Below are 27,567 nucleotides of genomic sequence, written 5' to 3'. Positions count from 1 at the left end.
TCACGTAAGTACAAGAAGCTGAGAAAAAAGAATAAAAAACACTTCACATACATATTAACAAAATTCAGAACACTCAGACTCAGGTCAAGAATACCATTCACATCTCACCCGGAGGACGAGCTAAAGAGCCGATGTCTCTACTGCCTTCAACCCAGACTGCAGATCTGACCAGAAGTGGTGGTAGGTATAGATAAACTGGAATTAGGTTTTTAAGTAATAAGCCAGGCTTTATTCCAAAGTATAGTGCCTTTAGCTAGTCAAAGGGTATTTCACGAGGACAGACTAATACCAGAGCAAAAAAGAGTTGGAAATATTACTAGTTTCCTTTGCCTTAATAACTTATGCTTTTATGGTTTAGAAGTTCAACATAAACGTCATTTCCCAGAGCTTTATATAAAAAACTTCCTGTTAGCATTGGCTCCAAACAAGGCCTTTCGTATTTCTGGCATCTTTTGTTGGGATAAGAGATCCAGGCGACTTTCTAGAGTATTGGAGACCTTTATTCTCTGATCGCCACTGTAGATCTCCACACCTCCAGCTGCATTTGTGGCCAGTTGCACTCCTTGGTCAACTTGGACTTCCACACATTTGTGGGAAACTGCCGTGTATTGGGGGATGGCTTTTTGCACTGCAGCCTTCACCAAGAGGAGGTCCTGTGGCCTGCAGCGCACAATCACCACGGGCTCCAGCAGTCGGAGCAGACCTTGGAGCACCAGTTTATCCAGCAGCCCCTGGTAGACTTTTGGATCTGCCACAATCCTGCTGAGTCTCAGCTTTGCATCATTCAGCAACTCTGAGATAAGGTCATCTTGGGCTCTCAGGACTTTCAGCCTTGCCTGGTTCCTCATGGTAGACATCTGGATTTTCTTCTGCTGCTCTATCTGCTTCTCTTTCTTTTCATAATACTCCATAATCTTGAGTCGCTGGGTTTGCACAAGGCGTCCTTTCTCGATGTTGAATTCTTCCTCAGCCTTGGCATCTATTTCTTCTACCTTCTCATTGGCTTCCTGCTCAATGAAAGCCATCATGTGCTTAATCTGCTTCTGCACATCGACATCACTCAGGGCCATGGCTGCTCTTGGAAAGGGAGGCGGGGGGAGAACTGGTGGACCCTCTGGTTCCTTTGACTTAGGGCAGAGTTTCAGGAGTGTCTCCACAGTTCCACTTTCTGAGCTGTGGCGTGCATGAGAGGAGGAAGGAGACAGTCAGAATCCAAAGGGAAGGATTATAGAGACCTTCTATTCATGACTCATTTCACAGAAAAGGAAACTGAGGCCCAGAAAGGAAAAGCAACCTGTCCAAGGTCCAACCGTAAAAGAACAGAGACTCAAACCTGTGTTTCCAGAGATCCATCTCCACTACACTCACCACCATTTTGTCATCAATAATAATGAGACAATTAGGGCATACCTCCAGAAGATATCTAGTCAGTGATGGTTCAGTACACAGACAGCACGCTGAGAGCATGGAACTAGGAAAAGAAGAACTAGGCCCCAGATTAGGAGAAGGCAGGAAATAATAAAGACTAGAGGAGAAATAAATGAAATAGAGAAATGCAAAGAAATAATAAAACTAAGAGCTGGTTTTTGAAAAGATAAACAAAACTGACAACTTATAGCTAAACTAAGAAAAAAAGAGAAGATTCAAATAGATAAAATCAGAAATGAAAGAGGAGACATTATTAGTGATGCCACAGAAATAAAAAGGATTCTAAGGCTATGAAAAATCAGACACCAACAAATTTGAAATCCTAAAAGAAATGGATAAATTCCTAGAAACATACAACCTACCAAGACCAACTCATAAAGAAACAGAAAATATGAACATATCTGTAACTAGTAAGGAGACTGAATCAGTAGTCAAAACCTCCCAACGACGACAACAAAAAAGCCCAGGACCAGATAGCTTCACTGGACAATTCTAAAAACAAAAACAAAAAGCTTAAATTAATGCCAGCTCCTCACAAATGCTGCCAAAAAATTAAAGAGGAGAAAACACTTCTAAGCTCATCTTAAGAGGTCAGCATTGTCCAGATACCAAAGCCAGAAAAAGACACTACAGGAAAAGAAAACTGGAGGCCACTATCCCTAATGATCATAGATACAGAAATCCTCAACAAAATACTAGCAAGCTGAATTCAATAGCACATTAAAAGAATCATACACTGTGACCAAGTGGGATTTATCCCTGGGATACAAGGACGGTCAAACATACAAAAATCAATCAATGCAATACACCACATTAATAGAATGAAAGATAAAATCACATGATCATCTCAATAGTGCAGAAAAAGCATTTGACAAAATTAAACCTTTTTGACAAAATATCCTCAACAAATTAGGAATAGAAGGAAATTATCTCAATATAATGGAGGTCACATATGAAAAGCCCACAGCTAAAATCATTCATACTCAACAGTGAAAATCTGAAGGTTTTTCTTCTAACACCAGGAATAAGGCAAGGATACTCACTCCTGCCACTTCTATTCAAGAGAGTATTGGAAGTCCTCGCTGTAGCAATTAGACAAGAGAAAAACATAAAAGATATCCAAATTGGAAAGAAAGAAATAAAATTATCTTTATTCCCAAGTGTCATGATCTTATATCTAGAAAACCCTAACAATTTCACACACACACACAAAATGTTAGAACTTAAATTCAGCAAAGTTGCAAGATACAAAACTAACAATGATTTTTGTAAACTAGTTGTGTTTCTATACACTAAAAAATAAATAATCCAAAAAGAAAATTAAGAAAACAATTCATTTACAATATCATCAAAAAGAACAAATACTAGGAATAAATTTAACCATGGAAGCTAAACAATTGTACTGTAAACACTACAAATCACTCCTGAAGGAAATTAAAGATGCAAACAAATAGGAAGACATTCTGTGTTCATGGATTACAAAAATAAATACTGTTCATACTACCCAAAGTGATCTACAAATAGAATGCTATCTCTCTCAAAGTCCCAATGGCATTTTTGAAGAAACAGAAAAAACAATCCTAAAATTCATACAGAACCACAAAGGACCCTGAACAGTCAAAACAATTCTGAGAGAGAACAAAACTGGAGGCCTCACAAGACAGTCTCTTCAGCAAATGGTGTTGAGAAAACTGGACAGCAGCATATAAAGCAATGAAGCTAGAACACTCCTTTACACCATACACAAAAATAAACTCAAAATGGATTAAAGACGTAAACATAAGGCAAGATACAATAAACCTCCTAGAAGAAAATACAGGCAAAACATTATCTCACATACATCTCAAAAATGCTCTCCTAGGGCAGTCTACCCAAGCAATAGAAATAAAAGCAAGAATAAACAAATGGGACCTAATGAAACTTACAAGCTTCTGCACAGCAAAGGAAACCATAAGTAAAACAAAAAGACAACCTACGGAATGGGAGAAAATTATTGCAAATGAAACTGACAAAGGCTTGATCTCCAGAATATATAAGCAGCTCATACAACTTAATAAGAAACAACCAAACAACCCAATCCAAAAATGGGCAAAAGACCTAAACAAGCAATTCTCCAAGGAAGACATACAAATGACCAATAGGCACATGGAAAAATGCTCAATATCACCAATTACCAGAGAAATGCAAATCAAAACTACAATGAGGTATCACCTCACACCAGGCAGAATGGCCATCATTCAAAAATCCACAAATGACAAATGCTGGAGAGGCTGTGGAGAAAGGGGAACCCTCCTACACTGCTGGTGGGAATGCAGTTTGGTGCAGCCACTGTGGAAAACAGTATGGAGATTCCTCAAAAGACTAGGAATAGACATACTGTATGACCCAGGAATCCTGCTCCTGGGCATATATCCAGAAGGAACCCTACTTCAGGATGACACTTGCACCCCAATGTTCATAGCAGCACTATTTACAATAGCCAAGACATGGAGACAGCCTAAATGTCCATCAATGGATGACTGGATAAAGAAGATGTGGTATATTTATACAATGGAATACTACTCAGCCATAAAAACCGACAAGATAATGCCTTTTGCAGCAACATGGATGCTCCTGGAGAATGTCATTCTAAGTGAAGTAAGCCAGAAAGAGAAAGAAAAATACCATATGAGATCGCTCATATGTGGAATCTAAACAAACAAACAAACAAACAAACAAAGCATAAATACAAAACAGAAACAGACTCATAGACATAGAATACAAACTTGTGGTTGCCAAGGGGGTGGAGGGTGGGAAGGAATAGACGGGATTTCAGAATTGTAGAATAGATAAACAAGATTATACTGTACAGCACAGGGAGATATATACAACATCTTATGGTAGCTCACAGAGAAAAAAATGTGACAATGAATATATATATGTTCATGCATAACTGAAAAATTGTGCTCTACACTGGAATTTGACACAACATTGTAAAATGATTATAAATCAATAAAAAATGTTTAAAAAAAAACTGGAGGCCTCACACTCCTAACTTCAAAATATATTACAAACCTACAGAAATCAAAACAGTTTGGTACTGGCAGACAGATAATCAACATAACAGACTAGAGAGCCTAGAAATAAACCCACACAAATGCAGTAAAATGATCTTCAACAAGGATGCCAAGACTACACAATAGAGAAAGGATAGTCTCTTCAACAAATGGTACTAGGAAAACTAAATATCCCCATGCAAAAAAATAAAATTGGACCCTTATCTTGCATCGTATACAGAAATCAACTCAAAATGGATTAAACACTATTATATGATCCAACAGTCCACTTCTCCATATTTATCCAAAAGAACTGAAAACAGGATCTCAGTATATTTGCATTCTCATGTGTATTGCAGCACTATTCACAACAGCCAAGAGGTGTAAACAATCTAAGTGCCTACTGACGATTGAATGAATAAAGAAAGTGTTGCATATACATACAACGAAATATTTTGCCTTAAATATGACAAGGAAATTCTGTCATGTGCTACATCCTGGATGAACTCTGAGGACATTATACTACGTGAAATAAGCTAGTCACAGCACAAATATTGCATGATAATACTTAAACGAAGTATCTAAAGTAGTCAAATTCATAGGGGCATAAAATAGAATGATGGTTGCCAAGGGCTAGGTGGAGGGAAACTAGGAAGTTGCTGCTTAATGGGTATAGAGTTTCAATCATGCAAGATGAAAAAGTCCTAGAGGTTTGTTGTACAACAGTGTACACAGAGCTAATACTGTACTGTAGACTTAAAAGCTTAAGAGGATAGATTTCATGCTACATATTTTTTACAATTAAAGAATAAAAGAAGGCTAGAGGGTACAGCTCAGTGCTGGAGCATGTGCTTGGTGTGCATGAGGCCCTGGGTTCAATCCCCAGTACCTCATTAAGGGAGGGGGCAGAGAGAGAATGCTCTCCCCAAAAGATGCACCACTCACCAAGCTTGACGGAAAAACAACTCAGTGTTTGTGACAAAGACCAAGACTTTGCGTTCAACCTTACAAATCTTACACCAGAAGTTAAAAAGAAAATGATTTAGCCCAACCCTTCCCCATTATTTTAGGATGTAGTTTTTCTTAAACTGCACTTTTGTAAACAGAGCAAAACATGCTCTGCTCCTAAATAACCCAAGTCCATTAAGTATCTTTTTTTAAAAAAGGGCTCCATGAGTAACCCTGCTGGTCAGCAGTTGGGAGCCACTGTGAATGAAAGCAGAGAGAGTGGGAGATCCAGGAAGCCCCAGGTTAAGTGTGTAGAGGAAAAAAATGTACCAGACGAATCCTTACCAGTCCCCTGCCAAGAGCCAGCCTCTCTGCTCTGGCGCCAGGCGTCTGTACACAGAATGTGGAACTTGGAACGCGCACTGGAACCTGGCACTGTGGCTTCTTTCTTTCTGCAGATGACCCTCGCAGTCTGACCAGGCAGCTTGAATCCAAAGAGCCAGGCTGTCACTGAGGAAGGCAAGCCAAGCTGACCCAGAGGAGGCCAAGAGGAATTTCCTTGGCACACAGGCCTCGGCTGGGGGCTACTCTTGCATGCCCAGAATCTCAATTCAGTTGGCACACGGTGGGCTTCAGCTCTGGGGTGGGCTCACATTAACCAAGCCATCAGACACAAATACATGTGTGAACCCAGGCAGCCAGTTTATTAACTTACTGATGAAAAATACAGCTGTCATGTTGGCAGGTCACGGCCTTCTTTCCTTGTATGTGAATCGCATGGGAAGCCAAATCCAAAGGTTGTTTCATGAGAAACCAGAGCAAGGGAAATTTGCCAGGTGGTCTTTATGAGTGTGACATCGGCCACCAGGGCTGACGTGCTCCAGTCGGTGACGGAGGACATTCTCTCCAAGCCCAGATAGGGCTTAGGTAGGCCTCTCCAGCTTCCACAGTCTCGGTTCTAGAGTAAGACTGCTGGAATTCAGATCCCAGTTCTGCACTTAGCATTTGTATAACGTTAAGAAAGCAGTTCACTCCTCAAGGCCTCAGTTTCTTCATCTGTATAATGGAAACAATAGCATCCGCATCATAGGATTATTGTGAGGCTTAAATGACAGAAGTGAATGGTTAGCATAATGCTAAGCACAAAGTCAGTCTTCATGCTTGGTAGTTATCAGCAGCAGCAGCATTCCTCCTCCTCCTCCTCTTCCTCCTATTACAGCTCCTCTCCTCCGCTTTAAGCCTCATTCTTCATCACAGTCACTCTTTGTGTGTACAGAGTACTTAGGACTGATTTGATTTCCACTCCCTAAAGTAAGTAGAAACACATCTTGGTCTTGCTGCCTCATGTTAAACTTAGTGGCCCTGCATGGAGTTTGGGAACCTCCCAAAAACTTCCTGGCACTTTCACCCATGGTCTCAGGTGGCCAGCCACATCCTTGGTGATGGTGGGTGAAGTCTGGGAATTCCAGGGCTCTCGAGCTGGGGAGTGGGATGGAGTCATCTCGCAGCCTGGCACACCGTCCCCGAATCTGCAGTCCTGAGTTCTCCTGCTTCCTTGGTGCACTTCCACTTCCAATCACTTTATCAGTGCTGAGGCTGGAAGGCAGCTGCAGGGTGGGGCTGGGATAAAAGTCAGGGATTAAGCAATTGTCCCTGCAGGAATGCGGGTGCCCACGTAATGCGTCTGGCAGATGTAACTTCCTGTCTGTCTGGGATGGGGATTAGGAGCCCACATGGGCCTGTGGCTTGAACAAAACAACAAAACAAACTAAGAAATGTGAAACACACATGCATCTGCTCTTGCCTGAGGGCCCAGGACTCTCCATTCCAATGAGGCAGGGTTGCCCTGGGAGTGGCATCCACCTTGCCAATGTTTGGGGCTGGGAGCAGTATCTGAAACTCTCCAAGACAGTCTCACTCCCATAAACTATTCACTACCAGGGTCTCTTCATTGCAACCCAACCCCCCTACATTGACACATCAGGCTCAGCACCCCCAACAGCCCTTGATCTTACAGTTCTCCCCGCTACGATGCCTTCTTCGGTGTCTCTCTGCCAATCTAAAGCCCACCCGCGTCTTCAGCCCACTTGGAGCCCAACCACCTCCTTGACCTCTGGACTCCTCCTCAAAATAATGACAGCATGGCCTATTTTCCAGATATAATTCAGAGCTGGATTCTGTGTCTTTTGATGCTCCCATTACTTGGCTCCCTCCAGGAAATTCCTTGAGGACAAGAATCTCCTTTTTCAGCAGGGGTTAGATGTAGACAGGCGCAAGTTAAACATGAATTGATTGAATTAAGGGCTTGTCCTGGGTACAGGGTGGGAACCGCAGAGGGGGCTTTTTTTTTTATCATGAAATGTAATACTCATTCAGGAAAGTGAATGGCTGAATGGATTATGATGAGGCAAATATCCTGTAATCAGCACCCAGGTCAAGCAATAGGACACTGGACACTGCTAACATCCCTAGAAGCCCCTCCTTATGATCTTCGGGAAGAAGAAATTTCAAAACTGATGATTTTATATCCGTGGGCATAGGAGGGGTCCTTAGAGGAAGTGTGAGCTTGGAGATCTCTCTTCCAGGGTCCTCGCCTATGTGAACCTGTGTGCACCGTGGGGGATCCACATCACCATGAGAGGGAGGAGGGGGAGGCAGATGTGCTTGGTGCGCAAAATGTGTCTGTCAGCCCGGAGTCCTGCCGAGACCCTGAAACAACTGTTCTTCCTTCCAGCTGGGATTTGTAACTGAGTCTGAGGGCAGACGTGTCTGGGTGTGGGCTCGACACTCGTAGCCAAAAGAGAAGCAGCACCAAACTTGGGCCACTGGACACTTAGAGGTTGCAGGGTAAGGGAGGGAAGGGGCTTTCCAGAGGCTGGAGGGCCCAGGAAATGGGTGAGGAAGTTTAGAAGAACTATGACTCCTTTGGGGGATTTTAAATACTAAACACGTGGGAAGGGGGCAGACCCTTTTCTGTCCTTCAACAGATATTTGTTGAACATCTACTATACGTCAGGCACTGCATAGGCACTGGAGATAGAGCAGAGAACAAGGCAGATACCAGCTCTGCCTCCCACAACCACAATGTCAAGGGGGAGATGAACAGGTTAACAGGTAATCACACCATAGTGTGGTCTGTTAGAAATCAGCCATTTCAAGAAAGCTACGTGAATGAAGGAATCCAGTCCCTGAAACCCCCTCCCAAGCTCACCGTAGGCTCTTTCATAATGTATTGCTCTGCTGCCAGGTAAAGCCTGTAGGGGGTGGTTTGAGACACACCATCAGTGACAATAGATGCTTTCATTGGAGGCAGGTCACCGACAACAAGTAGCAAGTTGGCAGCATTCATTGAGGAGGATTTATCCAAATAGATAAGAATCGATCAAGTTGTTACAGATTACCTGACTCGAAGCAAGGCCTTGGGGTTTCCTTGGTTCAAAAATGTGGAAAGGTACCTGGCACCCAACATGGGACAGGATTAGAGCCAGGAGAGGACACAGGCTGAGCAGCTGCCAGCTTGAGCTGAAAGAGTGGTCCTATGGGCAAGGTGTCAACCAACCCTGGGAGGGAGAAGTACAGACGGGCATTGAGGGATGGACAACTCTGAGAAGCAGGAGGAGTGAGACCATCTAGATGGGGAGAATGCTGTGGGAATGTGTAGGAGGTCTGAGTGCAGAGAACAGATTGGTTTGGAAGGAGCAGACAGGCCTGCAGGGGCAGTGGGAGTGAGCGATGTCTAGAAAGACGGTTGGAGTTCAACTAGGGAAAGTTTGAAATATCAGACTGAAAGCTGAGGCATTAGGCTAAGGAGATCCGTCAAAGTCTACTCAGCAGGGATGTAACTTGGCCAAACCTGGGTTTAGGAACATTAGCCTGATGCTGGTGGAGGCAGGAGAGTCTGGCAGAAGCGAATGCCAGGTTCAGACTGCATGGATGAGGACTTGGACAAGAATGCGAGAACAGAGGCCTGGGATGTGGTACAAGGAAACGTGGTACAACAGCCGTCAGGTTTGATGACTCAGGGCACTTGGCAACACCCCTGCTGCAGCGCCCCCCTCATACGGAGGAGCAGCTCTGCTCAGGGTGAAGGTGTGGGAAAGGAGGCCAGTGCACCCTGCTCCTGACAGAGCAAGCTGTGGGGAGAGAAGGCAACAGCCAGAGAGTTCATCTGGCCTGGAAGTAAAAGAAGACACCCAGAGCAGAAATCAAAAGTGCCCACAAAGCTGTATCTCTGCCTCAATTGGTGATGACTAATGGGCCACGTCCAGTTTTAATCTAAGAACTCCATCCCAGTAGCAAAGCGGCCTTTAGTTGGGGCTGGAGAAAGCTAATACCCACAGGTAATATAAACAAGAGAACCAGGCAGGGTCAGAAACATTTCTCCCAAAATAATTTATGTGAACTCACAGCTTTATTTCTCCTTTTCAAACATCTGCAGCAAGGTTACTTATTTCAAAGAAGTCAAGTTCTCCCCAAGAGCAATTTGCCACAAAGTTGCACAGCCAAAGGTTTTCAGTGGTGGTTTCCCCTCAGCCCCACAAAAAAGCCCTTCCATTTCATCCCTGTTTAAAGGGTCCAGGCATCTGCCTCCTTAGGAAATAGGGACTTGGGAGCGTAAGACCTGGTATTTTAGAGAAGCTGGAAATCCCATTTTAAAAGTAAAATCCCATTTGTCCTTTTTCTTTTATTGTGGTAAAATATGTATAACATAAATTTTATCATTTTAACCACTAAGTAATGCTCAGTAGCATTAAATACCTTCACACTGTGCAACGGACACGCCATCCATCTCCAGAACTCTGTACCCATTAAACACTAACTCCCCATTTCCTCTTCCCCGCAGTCCCCGGCAACCACCATTCTACTTTGTGTCCCTGTGAATTTGACTATTCTAGGAACCTCATGTATGACGGATCATTTAATATTTGTCTTTTGTGACTGACTTGTCTCACTTAGCAGAATGTCTTCAAGGTTCATCCATGTTGTAGCATGGAGCAGAATTTCCTTCCTTTCTGAGGCTGAATAACATTCCATTGTATGGATATATCACATTTTGTTCCCCTATCAAGTGACACTTGGACAGCTTCCACCTTTTGGTTAATGTGAACAATGTTGCTATGAATGTGGGTGTACAAATATCTGTTCAAGTCCCTGCTTTCAATTCTTCTGGGTATATACCTAGACGTGGAATTCCTGGATAATGTGGCAATGCTGTTTACTTTTGTGAGGAAACTGCTAGACTATTTTCCACAGTGGCTGCACCATTTTATAATCCCACCAGGAACGCAACAAGGGTTACAATTTTTCCACATCCTCACCAAAATTTGTTATTTTCTGGGTTTGTTTGTTTGTTTTAATCATAGCCTCCTTAATGGGTGTGAGGTGGTATCATTATAGTTTTGATTTGCATTTTCCTAGTGATCAGGGCGTTGAACATCTTTTCATGTGCCAACTGGTCATTTGCATATCTTCTTTGGATAACTGTCTATTCAGGCCCTTTGCCCATTTTTAAAATTAGGGGTTTTTTTTGTGGTTTAGCTTAGGAGTTCTAATCACATTGTGGTCCTGAACGCTCAACCCCACTGACCTCAAACTGAATCCACCCACCTTAGAAAGCAGTTAAGCACCCATCAATTGTTACTTGAGCAGACCCTCAGAAGGTCTTCCTCAATCCATTTATCAAAGTATTCACCCCTCAAACAGGCCTCTTCTAAGGTGGGGGGGTGGGGTGGGAGTGGTTTGAGATTCTGGCTACATGATGTATGAGCAGTTTATATAGCTAATATTTATTGAGTGCGCCCCACGTGCCGGGTGGCCACAGGACGTCACAGGATGGTAACTGAGGGTAGGAACCAGGAGGCATCTCTGCCTCCGATGTCTGCACAAGCCATAGCCCGGTGTCATGAGAAATGCGCTAGAGACAGAGTCTCAACGGTAAAGGTTTCCATCCTGATGTCTCTCACTTACAGGCTGAGTGACCTGGATAAAGGCTCAAAATCTGCCTGAATTCCATCTGGATAAAGACACAAAGCCTCATGATGTGAGGCGTAAAAAGGCTTTGCAAAGTGCTAGGTGAACATCAGGTGTCGTCATTTACAAAACACCATGCCAGTCACCCTCCCCTTCCTAGAACCACATTCCTCAAGTTGCCTGTGGGGAGGTAGGAGCAGGTCAGCAGTCAGAGCCCCAGAAATCCCCCAGGGGGTCAGTTGGCCAAGCTACCAGCCTGAGAGCCATGGTCAGGGACCGCCCCGAGAGATCTCAGATGCTCTGCTTGCTCAGGGACACCAGGAGCAATGTTTGCTACCAGTGCTCAGCTCAGGGGATGCATTCAGATGCCAAATGCTGCTTTAGTTTGGACAGTTTCTATTGCTATATCTTCGCTGTCACAGATATTTTCTTCTGTAATGTTTAATTGTCTGTTAAGCTTAACATTGAGTTTTTCATTTCAGGTATTGTATTCTTAAACTCGAGAAGTTTGACTTGGTTCCTTCTTTTTTTTTTTTAATATCTTCCATTTCCTTCCTCCCCATGTTCACATTTTCCTTTAAATCCTTGAGTATATTTATAATTCCTTTTCAAGTCCTCACCTGCTAATTTCATTATCTCCATCATTTCTGGGTTTGTTTCTATATCCTGATTTTTGTCCTGATTATATTTCCGTATTCTTATGCATATCTAGTAATTCCTGACATTCTGAATTTTATAGTGCTGCACGTCTATATTTGGTTATTGTCCTTTAAAAAAATGATGAAATTTGTTTTGGCTACCAGTGATTGTAATAGCGGGTGAACTTGTTCTATATGAGGCTGGGGTTCTAGAGTTGCTTTCACCAAGAGCTAATTTAGCCCTTCTATGAATGCAAACCCTTCTGGAGTCTCTACTGACTTCTCTGGAAATTCAACAAGGTCTCTTCACATTGGCTGGTTGAAATTCAAACTTCTCCCAGCCCTGTGTGAGCCCTGGAAACCAATCAACTCTGCTCTCTGGTAGTTCTTTGCCTAACGTTGTGGAGTTTCACTCTATGCATGTGCAACTTGGTATTAGCAACAGAATCAAGAGGATGGTGCTGGAGCCTTTTCTACTGTGATACTTCCTCCTCTCTGGTACTCAGCCTTGAAAAATCTCCTCAACCATCTCCTTCTTCACTTGGCAAGGCCACTGTGGTCAGCTTCAGTTCCCCCACACTGTTCTGCAATTCAGAAGGTACTTCCAGCAGCAAGTTAGAGTGACAGTAGAGCTGGACTCGTTTGTTCCTTTCTTTCAGGAATCCCAGCCGTTTGCTATGTTCAATATCTAAAAACAGTGGTTTCCTATGTTTTGTGCAGTTTTTTAGTTGCTTACATTAGAAAGGTCTATAGGTTGAATGTGTCCCCCCAGAGTCCTACGTTGAAGCCTAATTCCCAATGTGATGGTCTGGAAAGTGATTAGGGCATGAGGGCAGAGCCCTCACGAGTGGGATTAGTGCCCTTATAAAAGAGGCCCAACATAGCCCCTTCATCCCTTCTGCCCATCCCTACAAGATGTCTGCAACCCAGAAGAGGGCCCTTACCCAACTATGCTGGTACCCTGATCCTGGACTTCCATCACCCAGAACTATGAAAAATAATTTCTGGTGTTTATAAGCCAGCCAGTGTATGGCATTTTGTTACAGCAGCCTGAATGGACTAATTTAGAGGCCAGTCTAGTATCAGTTACTTGGGTATGGCAGCAGTGGGAATCACTATTCCCTCTGCATGCAGCACATTCAATAGAGCAATGCAACCCTCCAACCTCTTCTCACAAGGCTGAGCTGCAAGCAGGAGAAGATATCGGTGGCCGACTGAACAGAGGAGGAACCTCCAAGAATCATGCATAGCTCACAGAATCACAGGTGGGCTAGAGAAGCTGCTCAAGACTGTCTTAAAAAGAATCATGCCCAATACAGGCCTCAGGACCTGCTCTGATGAGAAAACCACTGCTGGTATCATTGCCGACAGCACACTCTAGACAATCAGTGTGTACAGCAGTCACTTCTGTACCAGGAACTCAGTTACACCACAACTAACACCACCGCCCATCCTCATGTGCCACTTCCTGTGTTCAGTCCTGAATTGTGTACCCAATGCTAAAGCTGCAGCCTCCAGAGAAAGTGTGCCCTGTATTTAACTCTAGTCATTCTAGATCTTGAATCTGACAAGGAGAGCTAGAATCTGTCATTTTCAGCTTCTACAAGGGATGATCTTTTTTTTTCCCCCACCAAGACTCACAAAGGGGAAGATTCCCCAAATTCAAAATGTGGTTGTGACACTCAGTGACCAAAACAACCACTATGGAAGAACAATCATAAGTGAGTCTTGGTTGGTTTTCTGGCACTCTTAGTACTGAAGCAAGGAATAAAATCATTAATTTCACTTCTGGCGGAGGGATGTGTGATCTAGCCTCCTTTGGAGCTCATGAGAGGGGGTCACCTCCAGATTACATAAGTATTCCTTACCAGCAACCTCCAAGGAAGTGCTCTATGGTTCAGCAATGGTGGCAAAGCCATCAGTTATAGTGATTGGTCTCTTGACCTAGGCGGTGACAGAAGATAGTTAGAAATGAAGACGGGAAAACATTATTAAGGGTGCTCAAGCCAAAATTCTGAGAGGCTGAGGCTTACTTCTGAGTTTTGGAGATGTAATGAAGTGGAAAAAGCCATCTAAATGCAGTCTAGAAACATAACTAGAAATGAAAAGCATGTGAGCCAGATTTATTGGATATATTTATCATTCTGCTCATTAAGGACCATTGACCTTTAAGAAATTCCTGCAGTGTTTAAGCCATTAACATCTTAGGTTAAAAAAAATGTGTAGTGTATATTACCTCTGAACCCTAAGAGAAAAGAAAATAGGTGGGGAGTTTAATGATGGGAAGGAAAAGAGGGACTGGCAGGGCATGAGGCTCGATGCTATGAAGGTTGGTCAGGTGGCGTCTGGGAAGCAGGAGCGCCCTGGGAAGTGAAGAGGCTGTAGCCTGAAGATACTGGGCATGTGTGGGGGAAAGAAGCAGCACAGACAAGCAGAGTGGACCAGGTAAAAGGATGGTAACCATCTTGCCTCCTTACCAGTAACTCCAAGAAGGAACTTGGGAGTGTGAGAAGAGTACCTACCAACGGGTCAAGAATTAGGGATTCAGAGAAAGCCTGGACTCATGTATTGACAAACCAGTTGACTGATATTTGGAGCAAATCATAGGTTTGACTTGGATCCTTCTCACCTCCATCTTCCTTTGAAAGTTGCTTTTCCTCAAGTTCTTTATTTCTAGGATAGCCTGGGGAGGCCTAGGAATTTCTACTGGTGAGCAACAACCCAGATGTAATAGATGTTGCTGGTTGCCTCCCCAGTATACATTCCTCCACATCCCTGCCACCCACTGTGCAGGAACCATAGAATCTGAGTGGAAGTAAAATCCTGGCCTCGGGGTGGGCCCTGATGGGCCCAATCAGGACAGTCCCAACCCCTTGTCACAGTGGTTTCAGGGATGGGCAGCAAGTAGCCCAGGCCCAAGGCAACAAGCATCTGACACTGGTTCATGGATGATCTCAGCTGATCTGATCAGTGGAAGGCCAAGACTTTTGTGCAAGCTCTCCCTCCTCCTGGGAAGTGTGGTTAGGGGTGGTAATGCCTGGACTTGGTACATTTTGCTTTCAGGAGAGAAGGCCATCTATGTAGGAAGTTGACCCAAAGAGAAGGGGGAAATTGAGAGAAGTACAGAAGAAATAGAACCAGAGTTTTGATCGGGCCATGCCTAAAGCTTGAGCTACTACTGCATGTTTCGATTAAAGAAATCTACATACTTCCATTGGTAATGAAGCCAGTTTGGGTTGCATTTCCTATTACTTGCAACCCAAAGAATCCCGTCCATGAAATCAAATGATCTACTGGAATACATTTTTTCATTTCTGGGGTAGATATGAGGGGACACAAACAAAATGACAGAAAGAAAGCACATTTTAGAAACCTACTGTCTTTCTGGGGTTCTACTCTTGGTGCTATTTAGGCAGTTGGTCATATGGTTAAGCACGAACAGGAGATGGGAAAGTTTTTAAAAGTGAGGAAGAAAACCAAAGAAGTAGGGAGGCTAAAAACAGAGATGATTAAAAAGGAAAAGAGAGAAGGAGTATGTCAATGGGATCATAATGTAGAGGCCCAGGGTTAGCCTTGCCCTTCCCCAGGTTGAGTTACGAAGCCCTACGGAGTTTGTCATCAACACATCCCTGCTACGCATGGCCTTCTCTTCATTTTTACTACCATGCCTGGTTCAGAACTTCATGACCTCTCTCTTTCTCACTTTCTCTGCCTTCACTCTCATCCCCTCTAAATCCATTTTCTGCACCACTCCCAGAGTGATCTTCTCAAAAGGCGCCTCAAAACTTGTCATTTCCCTACTGAAAAAATGTTGATGCCTCCTTCATGGGGAACATGGGAAAGAAACAGCATGAGCTCCAAAGACAGGTCACCTGGAAAGCTAGCTATGCTGCTTAGCAGCTGTGTGACTTTGGGCAAACTTCTGAATTTGTCCACACATCACCTATCTCAACTATAATGATGATACTATCACAGTCAGGACTCCTTTGGTTACCAGGGCTGGAAAATCAACCCATAGTCACTAGGCAAAAAGGGAGGGGGACTTATTGACCAACTGAAGAAGAGCAGTACAACAGGGTCTCAGGGACAACCAGAAGCAGGAACTCACCAATACCCTGTGTGGTCTCTGCCTTTTTTGCAGGGCTGGGGAAGGGGGGTTACCTCTCCATTTTTGTTTCTCTCTGCATTTTTGCTTCATTTCCTGGAATTGGCTATTTTGTGAAGGTCTGAAACATGAAATGTGAATGACCCACAGCCTCCAGGCTCACATCTTCCCGTTTAGTTAGTAAAAGAGGGGAGACTCCTGTTTCAAATCCAGAATTCAAACCTCTCAGGAAGGGTTCTGATCATCCCATCTGGGATCAGGTGCCCCACCAGGACTAATCCACAGGGGCAGGGGCAGGACACATAAGAAGAGGGTAGCTTCCGTTTAAATCAGATGATCACAGAGATTAAATCAGAAAGAACATTTAGCAGAAGCAAAGGGTGCTGTTCTGAATAGACAAGGCTATAAATACTCTATAAATTTTATCTTACTTGGTGTTTTGGGAGTGAAATAGGATAATCTACATACATGAACATCAAGTACCCAGGACAGTGTCGGGCAAAGCACAGCAGATGCTCTGCAAATCCTCCTTTCCTCCCTCCATCACATCCTCACTCCCAGAGCCATTCTTTCCCTAGATAGCGCCTTTGTCTTTTGCTAAGTAGAAAAAGATGCCCCTCTGTGGGTAGATGCAGCCCCATGGCACAGGTCTGACAAGCAGAAGTCGAATCTGTGATAAGAAAAAATTGCCCCTTCTTTCAAAGAATACAACCTTGGGCCAGGGTCATGGCTTTGTGGGTATCACGTGGGCCATATTTCTCCCTTTGCCGTTGTGCAGTACACAGATTACCCAGCCCATGGTGGGGGGGCCCTGCAGGCCCCTTGACATGGCTTTCAGGGGCCATGGACTGGCTGCATTCCATGGTTCCCAATTAAATACGCATTAGTTCCCCAGCACCACTAATCCTGCACTCTGTCCGCCCTACATGGCTCATTATTCCCAAGAGATTGTGCGCTGTTGCTTCTTACTGGGAGGGCAGGGCTGTCTTTCCCAGGCAGTCTTATCTTACTCCTATTAGCCTCTTAAACCCCAGACCAATGACACCCTTCTGCAAATTCTTTCTTCCTCGGCACACCCAGAGCTTGGGACTTACAGCCTTCCTGCTCTTCCAGAAGACTGTTCTTTATCCTCTATCACGCCACTGATCACGTTCTATGGTAATTATCTGTTTGCTTGTCAGTTCCTTTCTGTCTGTCCTGCCAGTGTTTGTGGCTCCCCAGCTCCTGGTCCCCTGCCCAGGAATAAAGCTCCATAGATGCTTGTTAAATGAAATACAGGATGAATCAAGGAAGATGAGGAAGTAGAGGAGAAGGCTGAGTAGAGACTCCACTGTCCTCCCACAGACCTGTGTGTGTTTGGGCATTTGCAGGTGACACAAAAGTAGGAGAGCAAGCCCAGAGCCTATGGTTTGCTTAGAAAGAAAGTTGCTTTCTGTCTTTCAAATCCCTGAAAGTTGAGAATTGCTTTTTACCACTTGAGGCATTATCTCCTTTGCTCATTGGAAAGTTATGTTTCTGTTGAGATCTCTTTGGTCTTTCTGGCTAACCCATCAGTGGGCTGACCTGGACATCCAGGATAACCTCCCTCCTCCCTCCTACTCCACATATAACTGACTGAATCAGCCCAGAGCTTGAAGCGCTCCAGGCAGTCAGTTTTGGCTTTTCTATGGGCCAAAAGGATGAGGTCACCATCACCAATGAAGTCACCATGGCATGATTCATCTGACATCAGTTCCCCACTTGGAGTGTTCTGATATTCCCAGAGCTTCTCCCAAAGCATACAGAATCTGGAGTCCCTTCTGTATTTCAAGGTTTTGGAGCTGATCCTCTAGCTCCCTGGATCCCTAGTAAATGTTCACTCCTCTGAAAAGTAGCATACGAACGGGGAGGCCAGAGTCCTGAATGGGGGAAGCCCCCATCCTCCAGTCCCTGGAAAGACCTTGTGATCCCCCATAGAGGCCTTCCCCATATCTCCAGCTACTGCTTCTCCCCTGTTCCAAAGCTTTTTACCAGGATTTCTCAGGACACATTCTGAAGGGTCCTAGAGTTCTCAAGGGTGAGCCCTAATCTCACCCTTGTGGATGAATTCACCTTTATAGATAAGAAAGCTGAGGCCAGGAGAAGAGAGACGGCATGCTCAAGTTCACACTGCTAATTAGTGTCTCCTGGCTGAGTGCACTCCAGAAGCTCCTTAACCTCTCCTGACAGGCCCTCCTTCAAGAATTTGAGTCCCAACAAATGCTGCCTGAAGAAGTGCTCATGTAGGCAAAGGGGGCAAGTCCTCCTTTCTTCCTCTCTAGAAGGAAGTGGCAGAGACTGGCCTTGAACCAAGATCTGACTTCAGGCACTGAACTGCCTTCCTTAACCTGTCATTCAGTACCCTCCCGATTCATTGCACAATCTAAAGCAGCCAGCAATGTAAATACCCAGGCTCAGACGCAAATGGACGTGTCTGGTGAGACATTCAGTGGGACTGTACAAGGAACTTCCAAGAATCCAGGAAGTCTTCCAGGACAATAGAAATCAGATTTGGGGTTTGAGAGCTGAGGCCTGGAAAGTGTGGCATGAAGACATAACTGAGCATTTTCCAAAGTCTGTTCCAAGTCTTTGAATGCCGGGATTGCTGGAAGCCTTTGAAATAACCATTTCACATCTCTGGGTCTTATTTTGCTTACTTACAACCTCAGGGAGATCTCAGTGAGATGGTCCAGTTGACCTCTATGGTGCCTCCCAACACAGCATCTTCTGCTCCTGTGAATCGATGAAAGGAAGCAATTTATCTCCTGTCAGCAAGGGGAGGGAAGGTGTGGTGTCAACATGGAGAGTGCGTCGTAGGTATCTTACGCCCCTCCCTCACGCCCACTTCCCCAGTGCCTAACCTTAGAAGCAGCACTGTTGGCCAGTGATTGGGACCTGGCCAGATGGGTGTTTCCAAGCTTTGCCCGGGCAGGAGGGCAGGGGTTGTCGCCTGGATTCCAGGCCAGTCACTCCTCAGAGATCACAACCTAACACCTTCGAGGGACACTGGGACTGCAAGGGGGCCTCAGGGAATGTCGCCTCTAGGGGGAGCATAGGTACACCTGCCGCATCCAGAAGAGACAGTCTCCCTTTTCTGGCTGGTTGGGGGGTGCGGCAGTAGTTCAAGCTGTAACTAACTCCCTTAGTCACCAGTTTCACAGTAAATGAGTCAGGCTCTGCTGTGAACGGTATGGGTTGGTGGTGGTGGGAGGGGAGACCAGTAAGCCAGGAGCCCCTACTTTCCAGCTCAGGGACCCACCACCACTCCTCCCCCATCACCCGGCGCGCCTCAAAAAAATTTTTTTTTAACTCTCTGGGCCTTTCTTCCTTCCCTATCTCTAGTTATATTGCGCACTTAGAGGCCGATAGGATGGATCCTGCCTTCCGGGTGGAGTTTAAATATATATGTATAATTTTGCATGACTATTGCGTCATCGCTGGAGTGGTCGTGGTTCCCCAAGAGGCCTCCACGTCTTCTCCCATCATCGGGGCCTTTGGACGTTTCTGGGTGCTGCGGGTACTTTCGCGAGGAGCCCTTGGCTCCTGCCTAGCGCTCGGCTCTCGGCCCCCTCCCCCAGACTCACCTACCTCCCCCTCCCTCTTCCTCGACTCCTCCTCTTCGCCCCCTTCCCGCAGCCCTAGCCAGGAGTCAAGCTAGGGTGAGCAGGCAGGGCCGAGCGGCGGCCGCGGGCGGGGCGCGGGGCGCGGGAGCCGGAGCACGAGCGGAGGCGCGGGGCGGGCAGCCCGCATTCGGGGGAGGTGCCTCGGCCCGCCCTCCTCCGGGGCCGAGCCGGGAGGGGGCCCGGGCCCGCGCGGGGCGGGGAGAGCCGTCTGGCCCCTCCCCTCCGCCGCCCTCCCCAAAGTTGCTGTCTCCCCCGGGGCCGGCCAGTCTTATGATCCAGCGGATCCTCCTGGGGAGGCCCGGCTGGGGAGAGGGCGCGGGCGCCGAGCGGCGGGGGCAGCGGGCGGGCGAGGCGACCGGGGCCCGGGCGGGGATCCGGGCAGCGACAGAGGCGGCGGCAGCTCCCCGCGCCCGCCGCCCCCTCCCCTCGGGCGGGGGGAGCCGCTGCATGGGGCCGGGGGGGCGGCCCTGCTGCGCGGAGCGGCGGCGGCGGCGGCGGCGGACCCCCCAGGCGGGCTGGGGCTGAGCCCGGGGCCGGGGCGGGGGCTCCGGGGGGACCATGCCCGGAGGCCGGCCGGCCGCAGCATGGCTCACGGGCCCGGCGCGCTGATGCTCAAGTGCGTGGTGGTCGGCGACGGGGCGGTGGGCAAGACGTGCCTACTCATGAGCTATGCCAACGACGCCTTCCCGGAGGAGTACGTGCCCACCGTCTTCGACCACTACGCAGGTAAGCCTCGGAAGTGCTGACTAAGGGGCTGCTCCCCGGGCCGGGAACTTTGGAGGAACTTTGGCTGAGCCCCCTCGCCGCCTCCCCTACGCGCGCTCCCCACCCCTCCCCCGCCGCGCCCTCGGCCGGGCGCCCGGCCCCACCCCCAGGCTTCGGCTCTGGCAGCCCCTTCGCCAGCCCCACCGACCCCTCTTACCAGCCCCTACCCGGGTGCCGGGTCCCGCGCCCCGCACTTCCCAACCCCCTCGGCGCCCGGGGCCGACCTTCTTGACCTTCTTACAGCCACCTTCCCTACTCCCCCAAGCCCCGGGGGGCAAGACGTGGCTACGGGATTTGGGAAAAGGGAATGGGCAGCTGGGGGCCACATCGCACCCAGGCCTCACGCCACTTCACAGTGAGCCAGGCACAAGGGAGAAGGGGTGGCATCTCCTGGGGAGCGCCCGCCTGCCTCCAGCTGGGTTGGGAGAGGAGGGTCCTGGTGGGGAGTGAAATTACCTCAGAGCCTGGATAATTGTGAGCTTCTTTCCCCGCCCCCACTTCTGCCCTTGCAGTCAGCGTCACCGTAGGGGGCAAGCAGTACCTCCTGGGACTCTATGACACAGCCGGACAGGTGAGTGTCTTGGCCCCTGGCCGACACCCCCCCTTCCTTTCCCCAATTTAGGGTGACTGCGAAGGGCCTTTGAAAACTGAGGTGTCTAGGAGGGTGGGTGTGTCTGCGAGGGGCCCCTCTGGATCAAGTAGTTATTTTTTCAAGTCACTAAATTAGGGAAAGGGAGGAAAAAACCTCAGCAACAAACCCAGACCAGCCCACCGCATGTGAACCCCTGGGCTGAAAGTTTTTGCCTGTATGTGCTTTTGGTCTGGTGCCTGGTGTGTGGGTCCCAACTCCTGTTGCAAAGTGGCAGCGGCCAATCCTGAAGCGCCCTTATTTTTAGTTGCAGATGACCAGGTCTCCCCTCACAGCCTTTGTCTGGTCTCTCATTGGTGAGTGGTCTGCCTGCCCGAGGAGCCTGATTGGTGGGAAATGGCATCATCTAATATGATGGGAAGGCATTTGGTCCTGGTTATGTTTATTACAACATCATTGCACTCTGGGACTCGAGTCCCTGAAAACGTAATTTGTGGTGTTACCAGAGGACCACAGGGAAAAGAAAAAAGAAACAACAACCATCCAGCCACTCCCTGGGGCAGGGAGGGGAAGGAAGGGTTAGGAGTTCAGTGTGAATCTTGGAGGAAGAGCTTTTGTTGTTGTTTTTGTTCTCTAGGAAGGCTAGATGACTTTGTCTGGGTTTTCTTTGGTAGAGATTATTGTTCAGAAAGAAAATGCACCCTCGTCCTTTCAGTCTCTGACCGTTATTTGCAAATTACAGGTGGCTTCTAAAGGATGAAGGTCTCCTCTCTGTCTCTGTCCCAGCTCCACCCTCTTCCCAGACCCACTTTTGCGGTGGGCCTAAGATGATGTGTGTAATGAAGTTTTGCAGAATCCAGCCCTGTGATTAGACCTGAAAATTTGGGCAGAAGTTTCCATGTGTCATCCAGACTTGAGTCCTTGAAGACATGGGAGCAGCTCAGGGCCTTAGAGAGTGTCTTTAGGGGATGTCCAGTAGTTCAGTTTCCTTATCTATAAAATGAGGCTGAAAAAATTCAGACCATTCCCCTGTGCACATATTATATGCTAGATGCTTAGCACTGAGCCTGGCACACACTAGGCAGGTCACTAAAGAGGAGGTTTCTTTGTAGCTCTTCTAGATTTGGGTTTCAGAATTGTAGAACCAGGTTAGAGTCTGAAATATATCTTGTTGGGGGGGTGCCTTGATGTGGCCTCTGGTTTCTGTACCGTGAATTAGAGGAGTTGGAGGGTAGGGAAACTGTCGGCCGTGCGAGGTGCCTGAGGATGCCCCCTTTCACCAAACTGACCCAGGTCAGCACATCCAGTTCCTAGGTTTCCTTTTCATTGCCTGCCTTGTAGTTGTTCCTCCTTCTGTCATTACCAGAAAGTATGGAGGGCCAGAGGCAGAACTCATTCAATCAAATAAAACCAACTTTTAAGCAGTACAGTTGATAAACACCAGGTTGAAATTACTGGTTGAAAGAAGAGAGGTTTTTTAAGAGTTGTCTCTAATTTTAACTTCTCTTGCTACTGCCTCTTCCCTTTTCTTGTCACCATGACCATTTTTTGACCATGGGCCCTATTCAACAGGATGTGTGTATGTCAGAGCTGTTCTGTGCACCCTCACATCTGAATAATATTTACTGAGTTCCTTATCCATATCAGGCCTGGGGTAGCCATATGCAAATATCATTTTCTTCACTAAACAACCCCGTGAGATAGGTGATACTCCATCTTTGCAGATGATGAGACTGACACTCACAGAAGCTAGGTTGCTGATCTAAAGTCACACAGCTATTGAGGGGTGTTGCTGGGATTAGGACATGGGACTGAATCTGCCCCCATTTTGAGGTGGTTATATACACAGGAAGTCATAGGAGGTGCTGAGATGCTACCTGGGTTGATTGGGTTGTTTGTAGACATGGTACTTGGAATCCTCACAGCCATTCTCTGAGTGGCAGTTACCTGCCACCCCTAGAAAGGAGAGAACACAGGTCCAAAGAGTCAGCTACTGTTTCCAGTGGAGATTGTAAGCTATATACCAAGTAGGATCAACCTACTAGTAAGGTTCAAATATTACTGTTTTTAACCCAATGCTTAAGACACCTACTCTGTTGGCTAAGAGATGTGTTAGGTCCCCTTGGTGTTTCTCCAGTGTCTAAGATTTCTCCTTTTGGATCAAAGATAGTGATAATACATCTTTCAGCATTTAAGTTTTATTACTAACAGGCAATCTTAGCAACATTATCACCAATGAGATTAAATGAGTACCCACTTTGTACCTAGCACTGTGTTAAATACCTGGGGGAGACAAAATAATAAATTTAAGGTAGGGGTCTGCCACAGCTGTTGACGGCATAGGTGGAAGTGGCTGAATTAGATGCCTTCTCATGTGTTATGTAGGAGATTCCTGTGTTGTACTTGGTCATTAAGACTTCATGCTTCTATTAAATGGTAGCAGATTAATCTTACAGTAATAATAATGATAAAGAAACACATACACATGCATTTCCGTATCAGAGGGAAGATTTTAAGCCTGCTGGGCAGCAGAGGAAGGCCTGGGCTTTGAAACCAAACAAGCTTGGGCCCAGATCTCCACTTTGCTGTACCAGTCATAGACTCTAGCTAAGCTAGTTACCTTCTTTGTGGTCAAGTAAAAATGTGGATAATTAGAATTTATACCGTGATGTTGTAGGTTGGCTTAAAGTGTTTAATGTATGTAAAAGGAGCTGATACCATTCTTCATTCACAGTAGATGTGTAAGAAATATTATGAGAAATTATTGTGCTCCATTGTGGGCAGTTTTGTGGGGGAAGGGGGTCACAGGTGGAAGAGGACAGTGCATTATACCTAAAGTTGATAAAAATTCCAGTAAGATGCCAGATCCTAGAACCTTTTCAGCGGAGGTGTGGAGCCAGGTTTGTACTTCTTAATTCCTATGGTCCCCATCACTGGACCCATGGACACAGTCGAGTGTTTCCTGCTCTAAATGCTCTGTTTTGTCAGATGGTTTCCTTTCTTGACCAGAATGTGAATCCCCAGTGATGTACGAGGAACTCCTAGAAAAATAAAAGAGTTCAGTGTACCATTTGAGAACCATGTAGGGTATGCAGCTTTCAGCTGCTTCTACCTTGGGAGGTAAGATGGGGTGAGGGGGAAGCTCACAGCACTGGAGGGTGGTTGCTTTCTCTTTAAAACGTTCACTTGGTGCTCCCAGCAACAGCACTACCTCCCCCAGATTGGAACTTCTAGTCTGTGCTCTTTTCTTGGGTCCCCTCTTGGACTCCAGTCAAGTTCAAAGCCATAGATAACAATGGCCCAACTCAGAGATAAAAGAACATATTGGGGAACTTCAAGAGATGACTGTAGTAGATGACCTTTTGCCTTCCAGAGCAGGCTACTTCCCCCTTAACCTCTGCTGCTATTGGCAGAGAGACAAGGGGAAGATACACGAATGTGAGTGTGTTGGGCAGTGTTAGTCCCCATCACGTGCTCTGCCTGGGGCATGTCCGTCAACACCCGCAACACACTAGCATTAGGCCAAAGGGAAGCCCCCTCTCTGGCCAAGCCCCTGGGTGGCCCAGGAGCATCCCCTGCATTCTGCTGCCAAGCATTTCAGAGTGGAAATTGAGGGTGCTGCCTTCCTCCTCCCCAGGCCTGGTGGAGGGTCTGGCTTCCGCCCAGGGCCTCTCTGGCTTTTTGGCGCTTCTCCTTTTTGGCTCAGCTTTCAGGGCTCCAGGGTAGGCTCTGCAGCGGCCGTTGTCTGCTCAGAGAGGGGCGGAAGAGGTGAGATTTCCCCTCCATCCTCTGCACTGCTTGGAGCTCTGGGGAAGTGGGAAGAGCTCTGGCTCTGGCAGATGAGCCAAGGGGAGCTGCCTGGCAAACTGCTCTCAAGCTACGGGCTCCAGGCTGCTCTGTTCATCCTTGGCAGGAAGGCAGAACTTGATACCCTGAAAAGGGAAGGACTGATGCCCAGTTTAATCCCAGGTCCCGTAATACCTGCAACTCAGGAGGGTGTGTGTTGGGGGTGAGTTTGGGTTCCCTAGAGTTCCAGATTTAGCCACTGGCTGTGTGTGGCAGTCCATATGTGTGCTTTTGGGTGTGCTGTTGCTATATCTGTTAACTTAAACACACACAAGTTCAAGGATGCGTACAGGAGAGCTAAAAATATCCTTAACTCAGGGGTCCCCTGGGGCTGGTTCAGTGACAAGTGAGGTCTGTTCTATTCCTTGACACAGCCCAGCAGCTGGGACTGCCTCGCGAGCCCTTTGGGTGCCCAGGGATGCACTTCCCCTCCCAAAGGGAATCTCCTGGGAGGGCAGTCTGGGAACGCCCGGCCTTCTGGAATGCCCCACCTTCAGTGTTTCTTTGGGCAGCACCCAAGGGCCCAGGATAACAGAAAGGGGGAGGGGAAAGCCCAGGGTATGGCCACTCACAGACGCCTCCCACCTTCAGGCAGACTCGTCACAAAACCCTCCAAAGTAGACTTTTTCCCAGATAAGGAAATTGACAGTCATTGGGCTTATGGAAACCAGACCTAGACGTGATGAGGCAAAAAGATTTTCCTTACTTTGGAAGGGCCTGCAGGGAACATCAGTAGGGCTTAGGAAGTGCCTGCTCACATCACCCAGGCTCCAGGTCCCTGCTGCCCCATCCCTGAGAGGCCCAGGGAACAGAGTTTGGGAGGAGCCGCAGGGTTCCTTCCAGATGTCAGCCGTAACAGGTGAAATGCTGGCACTGAGCATCCTGGTTTCCCTTAGTAACCTACTGTAGATTTGTCATCTGTGCATTTTGCTAACCTTTTTAGAAGCTATTTATATCTCTAGCCTGCACCGCGTCATACGGAATACTGGCTTCCTCCTCTGCGTGGGGAATGTGGCCATCCTTTGTTGTCTCCAAAGCCTTTGTGGTGACCGAGTGCCTTGTGTGCCCACTCTCAGCACTCTGATGTGGGTTTGGGATGTGGCCCTCTGATCCATCTGGCTTCTCCACTTCTGTCATGATTCTTCTGAGGTTTGGTGACATTTAAACTCTGGGAACTAAAATATCCCAGCAGGTGTAGCAGGAACCATGTCACAGGTGTGTTGGGATACCATCCTCTCAGCTCGAGGGCAGGGTAGAGGGCATATGTTGTCACCTCTGTGTGTGGCGGGATGTGGAAAAGGTGGGAAGCATCGCTTTTAAGCTCATGGGTCAGAGGCCTTAGGGAGAGCTGGGTGTTTGTGGTTTTGTTGTGGAATTTGGGGTTTCGGGAGATGAGTCTTAATGGTATTAAAGCAAAACAAAACATAGCAGCTCTCCATGGGGCTATCGGTTTCTAGCAATGACACATGTGTTGGTAGCAGCTGCTACTACAGAGAGGCTTCAGATACAGAATGGCTGTACTGCCAGGAGGAGTAGAAAGAAGCCGTTACAAAGAGACAAAGACCAAGACCACACATGTTTTTAAAATTTGTGCGCCTCAGCTGAATTTCCTTTCACTCAGAGGGCTTGGTTTTGCCCTAATTTGGCATGCTTGGGTCAAGGAGCAGCTTTCCTTGCCCTCAGCAGTTTGCTGTTCCTCTTTTAGTTTCTGGCAGGCAGCTGCTTTGCACGAGGAAGCGAGGGGAGACCCAGCCAGGGAGGCTGCTCGGGGCGGCAGGATGGCCACGCAGGTCGTCAGAGCCCTTTGGCTCCCCGAGCACCGTTCTCCAGATCACTGCCTGCTGGCCTGGCCCTGTTCTCTCTGAGCTCTGTGAGCACAGACGGCTGTGTCTTTTTTCTCCAGCACATTTCCAGCACGTAGCCCAGTGCCTGGTGCATGGTAGGCCTACAATGAATATTTCTTAAATTGAGTTGATTCCCATTTGGCTGTCAGCACATTTCTGCTAAAAGGTTAACCAAAGACTCAGGTTATAGCTGTTAAATAATAGCTTCTGGCACAAACCCTTTCTCGGAAAAAAGCTTTGTTAATTTAGTAGACGTCTCCAAGTTTCAAAGGAGTAACAGGCATGGGGGTATGTAGCAGGCCACTGGTTTTTATCCCCACCTGGAACCTTTTTTAGTGGTCACCAGTGGGCCATCCCCCGGTACTCTCTCAGGCGCAGACCTCTGTGTCTTTCCTGAGACCTCTCACTCTCAGATCCCTTGAGGAGGAGGCAGCTTGGCAGCAGAAGTGTCGGTTTTGGATTCTCCAGACCAACTTTGAATCCCAACTCCTTCTCTCTGCTGTTAAGCCCATCAGCCAGCCGGCTGCTTCCCTCCCTGTGAACTGGGGAGATAACAGCCACCTGGCAGGGTTGCTGTGAGCGTTAAAGATGATGTGTGCTGTCGTCCTCTGTGGCCTGGCACTTGGTTGGTGGTATGGCCCAGGCCGGCTTTGGGGGCTCCACACCAGTTCAGTTCAGCTGGTGCTGATTCAGCGCCTGCTCTGTGTTCCCATCTTCTGTGGGGGAAGCATGTGGGTATCAGATGGCAGAAAAATCCA

The 27,567-nt window shown here is 47.1% G+C and overlaps 2 protein-coding genes across 3 annotated transcripts in view; one reads left to right on the top strand and one right to left on the bottom strand.

Annotated features, from left to right (window-relative positions):
* Positions 1 to 201: 201 nt before the first annotated feature.
* On the bottom strand, positions 202 to 19,809 carry ATP6V1E2 (ATPase H+ transporting V1 subunit E2). Of its 2 annotated transcripts, none has more exons than XM_031672604.2 (4): positions 19,727 to 19,809; positions 18,804 to 18,875; positions 5,757 to 7,031; positions 202 to 1,173 (listed from the first exon to the last, which is right to left on the bottom strand). In XM_031672604.2, the coding sequence occupies exon 4, from the start codon at positions 1,068 to 1,070 to the stop codon at positions 390 to 392; it is 681 nt and encodes a 226-aa protein (XP_031528464.1). In that variant the 5' UTR covers positions 1,071 to 1,173; positions 5,757 to 7,031; positions 18,804 to 18,875; positions 19,727 to 19,809; the 3' UTR covers positions 202 to 389. The 2 variants fall into 2 exon arrangements, with proteins under 2 accessions (XP_031528464.1, XP_031528463.1); XM_031672603.2 differs by having other exon boundaries at positions 19,731 to 19,786.
* A 201-nt stretch (positions 19,810 to 20,010) lies between these two features.
* Positions 20,011 to 27,567, top strand: part of RHOQ (ras homolog family member Q) — a 35,299-nt gene continuing 27,742 nt past the window's right edge. The window contains exons 1-2 of the mRNA XM_072937780.1: positions 20,011 to 20,491; positions 21,043 to 21,101. Coding sequence (XP_072793881.1) covers positions 20,350 to 20,491; positions 21,043 to 21,101 — 201 coding nt within the window. The 5' untranslated portion in view covers positions 20,011 to 20,349. The remainder of the gene's footprint in view (positions 20,492 to 21,042; positions 21,102 to 27,567) is intronic.

The sequence above is a fragment of the Vicugna pacos genome, chromosome 15 (assembly GCF_048564905.1).
Source record: "Vicugna pacos chromosome 15, VicPac4, whole genome shotgun sequence".
Classification (NCBI taxonomy): domain Eukaryota; kingdom Metazoa; phylum Chordata; class Mammalia; order Artiodactyla; family Camelidae; genus Vicugna; species Vicugna pacos.
The sequence above is the reverse complement of the archived record's forward strand: the minus strand, read 5'-3'. Positions and strand labels throughout refer to the sequence as shown.

Bases quoted from the DNA above. Each gene is read 5' to 3' on its own strand.
- ATP6V1E2 (XM_031672604.2), bottom strand. From the start codon at position 1,070: ATGGCCCTGAGTGATGTCGATGTGCAGAAGCAGATTAAGCACATGATG.